The 5,360-nt window shown below is 44.9% G+C and overlaps 1 protein-coding gene across 1 annotated transcript; it reads left to right on the plus strand.

Moving 5' to 3' along the window:
* Nucleotides 1-674: 674 nt before the first annotated feature.
* On the plus strand, nucleotides 675-2,987 carry c1ql2 (complement component 1, q subcomponent-like 2). The gene is made up of 2 exons (XM_084362195.1): nucleotides 675-1,521; nucleotides 2,131-2,987. Exons 1-2 carry the CDS (start codon nucleotides 940-942, stop codon nucleotides 2,308-2,310), a joined length of 762 nt encoding a protein of 253 aa, XP_084218321.1. The 5' UTR covers nucleotides 675-939; the 3' UTR covers nucleotides 2,311-2,987.
* The last annotated feature ends 2,373 nt before the right edge of the window (nucleotides 2,988-5,360 follow it).

Raw genomic sequence — 5,360 nt, forward strand, 5'->3', positions numbered from 1 at the left:
TTTATTTATGTGACTTGACCTCAATTTTCCACTGAAGTAGACGCATTACGCTCCCTCCGTCTCCGGACATGTGAACAACTTCAGTCCAAAGATTTGTTTAATGAGAGTATTATTTTAGCAGACTTGTTAATTAACTGTTCCACCTTCACACCAACATGTATCTTTATACTTTATTGCAGAGTGAGCAGAGGCTGTGGGATAAATGAACACCTAAATGCATTAATGCTGCAGGCAAAGATTCTCCAGAACCAGAACTTTAGTTGACACATAAAATATTAAAGATATAAAAGAAGAGCAGAGTAAAGTTCAGCTGCTTTAAATTGAAATGTTTCTTTATTTCCACGTGCTCCTGCAGAGTGTACATGTGAACATCTGAATTAATTATTCAGCTCCTCAAAGACAAAAGTGGCGTTAAGCAGATTTTCCCATAAAGGCGGAGATAAGAGAGGAAACTCAGTGTCAGTAATGCGCCCTGATCCTCTCTGGAGGCTGCGGAGGATTTATAATTCATACATAAAGATAACATGATTATTGTTGCGCTCTTAATCCAAATTGCAACAGGCTTTGCCCTGAACTCGTTACGTCAGCAGCTCGGGTTGGTTGCAGACGAACAAAAAGCGCTGGAAGCTTCTTCCCGCTCGGAGATCCGCCGCGTCCACTGCTGCCACAACCGATCTGCGCTCTGTCAGCTGCGTGAAGCCGAGTGACAGTGGCACCGCACTGAGCGCTGCGGGCTCTCCTCTCTCTCCTCCTCTCCTCCTCTCCTCTCCTCTCTGTCCGGGGTTCACTGTCTCCGTGTCGCTCCTCTCTCCTCCTGTCGTGACTTCTGTCGCTCTCTCCACCTTCACCATTACGTCCCAAAGCAAAACGGACTTTTTAGCGCTTGCCTCTCGGACTCTGCAGAGGAAGAGAATCGTCGCCGCGGTGGTTGGCATCGTCATGGTTCTGGCTCTCATCATCGCGATCCCCCTGCTGGTCCAAACTTCCAAGACCGACGCGCACTACGAGATGATGGGCACCTGCCGGATGATCTGTGACCCGTACAACCCAAAACCGAGCGCCACGGCTCTGGAGGTCATGCAGGACCTGAGCGCTATCCCCTCTCCGAGCTTTGTGCAAGGGACTAAAGGCGAGCCGGGTCGGCCGGGGAAACCCGGGCCGAGGGGGCCGCCTGGCGAGCCGGGACCACCTGGTCCGAGAGGACCGCCAGGAGACAGAGGGGATACTGGGAGGGCCGGGTATCCTGGTGTCGTGGGCACAGCACGGACTGAGACCGGAGCGGAGCTGGGCTCTGCTATCGGCGGGGCAAAGATCGCGTTTTATGTGGGTCTGAAAAACCCGCACGAGGGATACGAAGTGTTGAGGTTCGACGATGTCGTCACGAACCTCGGGAACCACTACGACCCGACTACCGGCAAGTTCACGTGCCAAGTGTCCGGGATTTACTACTTCACCTACCATGTGCTGATGCGCGGAGGAGACGGGACCAGCATGTGGGCCGACCTGTGCAAGAACGGACAGGTAAACACTCCTCCACCTGCTCTGTGCACGTGCTGATTAGACACGTTCATTAAGGTTTTTTCCTCGTGCGTAAATCAGCTCCCTGATGCGTAAAAGTGAAATTACGCACCAACATAATCCACAATCCGTGACTGTGAGGCGGATGTTGGTTCTTTATTTTGTTCAATAAATGTCTGACAAGCTGAACGCTCGCGACATAAACGTCACAGGTTGTTTAGTCTGAGTTATTTCAGGTGTCTGTTCCGTCGCTCCGGCTGTAAATTACGCACGGCTCTGCCTGCAGGAGGGAGGGGACGGAGGCTCATTTCAGCCAGTTAAAGAATAAAACATGATGAAAACTTAAGCTTGATAAGAAAAAAATCATGATAAGTCATATTTATCAGAAATTATGACTTGAATTATGATACAAATTTAAGAATTTTGACTTTTTAATCTCATTTTAATCTCAAAAATTCAACTTTTCATCCGACATTTCTGACTTTTCCTTTCATGATTATGACTCCCCATGGGAATATATTTGTTCCTTTAGCTGGATGATATGTGCTGCACAGTGAGGGTGCTGATGCTGCTGCCCGGTCAAACCTCTCTCCTCTCTCTCTTCATCCTCAGGTCCGAGCCAGCGCCATCGCGCAGGACGCAGACCAGAACTACGACTACGCCAGCAACAGCGTCGTCCTGCATCTGGACTCCGGGGACGAGATTTACGTCAAACTGGACGGCGGGAAAGCGCACGGCGGGAACAACAACAAGTACAGCACGTTTTCCGGTTTCCTTTTGTACCCGGACTAAACATGGATAACCCCACAACCTCACCAACACGACCAGAGGAAGATGTCATCATCATCATCATCATCATCACCACGAGTCTCATGTTCAGTCTCAAAGCTTCACTTCTCTGATAGAACATGGATTATTTGATATTTTGGGGGAGTAAAATAATTCCACTTGTTTCAGTAGTTTCACGTGTTTTGCTGATTTTCTTTCGCAATAAACAAAACGCACATTTCTCTGCACCGTGGTGCGTTCACGGACCCGCCTGCACGGTTTGGAAATCATTCTGATAACACATGAAATAATCCTTCAGAGTCATTTCCTCCTGATGAACTGCCTTCACGATGGATCGAGTCGATATTTGCAGATGTTGTTTCTCGTTGTGCGTTCTGTTCTGTAGCGGGGTGACCGACACGGAAACTGAACTCTCATGGCCTTGAAGATCACCCTGTACACACAGGACTCTGCTGTGATGCTATTTTATGCTTGAAAGTGTCTCACAAAGATATATATAATATATATACAAAGTCTATACATATGTATGCACTCCTGTACATATTTATTCAAAGAGAAGTGAGTGAACCCGTATAAGCTGTCGGCTAACTGTCCATCCAGTGTGCAAAAATGTTTCTATATGTCTTCGTATTGCAGTATCAACGTTGGTCAGTAATTTCAATAAATGATTATGTTTTCTACGTCGGTGTCGAGGACGAATGATTCCTGATCGGACTGCAGGATGCGAGACTCAGATCAGTCCGAGTCACAGCAGCTTTACTCCTTCTGATCAGCTGGTTTTAAGGTTTCAGTCGTGTTTGACAAACGGCAGAGTGTTTTCATTTCTTTCTGCTAACTTTACATTTCAGAGGGAGTTGTTGAACTTTCTCCTTCACTACATTTATCTGACAGGAACTGGAACCTGGAACTTGAGACTTGGCGACTCAAATGACTCGTCTGTGTTCAGTTTAATATTTTCAGTTCAGTCTTTCAGTGTCGTCGTGTTTCTCTGTTTAACAGTGATGAAGACAGAATATTTTCCTGATTATGAAGAAATTAAGAAACAAGTCAGCTTTTATAAAGTCATTTGTTTTTTGCTTGGTTATGTTTATTTCACTGAATATCAATAATTATTATACTGTTTGAACAGGAGACCTGCAGGAGACTGCAGCATGTCGGGTTCAAAAGTGTCCTGACCAAGAAAAAATGACTCGGACTCGGAACAAACGACTCGAGTCACATGTCTGTTAATTACTAATTAGGTTTCATATTAAGAGTTTAGGTAAATGACATCGATAAGCTCATAAAATACATTGTTCAGGATTAAACCAGAGGATCCCAACTTTCAGTCCGGGGACCTCTCACAGTCTCTGAGTCAGGACTGCAGCCTACGATCCTTTTCATTATCCTTTAATCTGTCGAGCTCTTCTGTGATTAATCGTTTAGTCTTTAAAGTGTAAAAAAAAACAAAAAAACATGAAAAATGTTCGAATTGAGTCAAAAACCCAAAGACTCTTCGTTCAGTTCGTACAGGTCAAACCTTACTTCACACATTTAACTGAAATTAATTTACGTCTGATTTCTACATGAGCCCTGAACAACAAAGAGTCAAACATGTTATTTCCTCCATTTTCTTGTGATAATTAATTAAATGTAATTTGTTTTCTTGGGATCAGAACTTATTTGACAGTGTTGACAAAATGTGAATCAAGCTCAACCAACAACAGGACGGTCATCCGGTTTGTATCTCCTGTGGTGACAACGGACATTATTGATTTCAGACATTTAACTGAAAACCAAATAAAAAAAACTCGGAAAACCAGAAGAGCAGAAGTGCTAACTGATTTGGGTTTTTTGGACTTCCACAGTTTATTTCTCAACTTTGAGGCCATACCATGAAAACACATCAAAATGTTTCTCACAACAGCAACGACGACAGAAAAAGTAGCCAAAACAAACTACAGATTTGTGAATCACATCTTTGTTTTCTCTCCTCTCTCATTAATCTTGTGACGACCCCTCAGATTTATCTGGTGACCTGTTGGAGGGGCCCGAGCCTTACATTGGGAACCACTGGACTCAACTATCTCACTGTATTTAAAGTAGATCAAAGAGTCTCTGCAGTAACGTGCTGCTGTGACAGAGGCTCATGGAGACGTTTTACTGCACAAAGCCGACAGTACTTGTGTACTTTTAGAGTATTCTTACATAATTGTACTTTTACTCTACTTAAGAATCTGAAGTCTTCTTTCATCAATGGAGACGTAAAGAAAGAGAGAAAGTGTGTGTGTGTGTGTGTGTGTGTGTGTGTGTGTGTGTGTGTGTGTGATGGCCCTGCACACAGCTCTGCATGCATATCTTGTGTTGGACAGTGATCCATTCCTGCTCTGATGGATGTTGATGACGTCGTGTCTCAGCTCTTTATGAGCGTCACATTAATTAAGTCAACAGCTCAGCACATCACACTCGTTCAGGACGAGCGTGTTGCGCTCGCTAAGATCCTGCAGACACGCGGCGTCACATCCTGTAGGTAAACATGCGTTGTTCCTCCGGCCGGCTGCACCTGGAGCTCCATGTTTGAACAAACCTGCAGCTTTAATCCTATTAAACATTTAATATGAGCCTCATCACAAACACAATGTCACCTTCACTTCTGATCATGCAGGTCCACTTCCTCCTGTCTGCCCAATGGCTTTCAATGTTTAAAGGAACAGTTCGCCCAAAAAAAGAAAACCCATTCATCATCTCCTCCTGATGATATAAAGTCAGGCTCAGTCATCGTCTCCTCCTGATGATATAAAGTCAGGCTCAGCCATCATCTCCTCCTGATGATATAAAGTCAGGCTCAGCCATCATCTCCTGATGATATAAAGTCAGGCTCAGCCATCGTCTCCTCCTGATGATATAAAGTCAGGCTCAGTCATCGTCTCCTCCTGATGATATAAAGTCAGGCTCAGCCATCGTCTCCTCCTGATGATATAAAGTCAGGCTCAGTCATCGTCTCCTCCTGATGATATAAAGTCAGGCTCAGCCATCGTCTCCTCCTGATGATATAAAGTCAGGCTCAGTCATCG

The sequence above is a fragment of the Pagrus pagrus genome (assembly GCF_965226575.1).
Source record: "Pagrus pagrus genome assembly, chromosome: 9".
Classification (NCBI taxonomy): domain Eukaryota; kingdom Metazoa; phylum Chordata; class Actinopteri; order Spariformes; family Sparidae; genus Pagrus; species Pagrus pagrus.

Coding starts and splice junctions, on each gene's coding strand:
- c1ql2 (XM_084362195.1), top strand. CDS start 940: ATGGTTCTGGCTCTCATCATCGCGATCCCCCTGCTGGTCCAAACTTCC. Junction 1,522..2,130: donor ACCTGTGCAAGAACGGACAG/GTAAACACTCCT, acceptor CTTCATCCTCAG/GTCCGAGCCAGCGCCATCGC.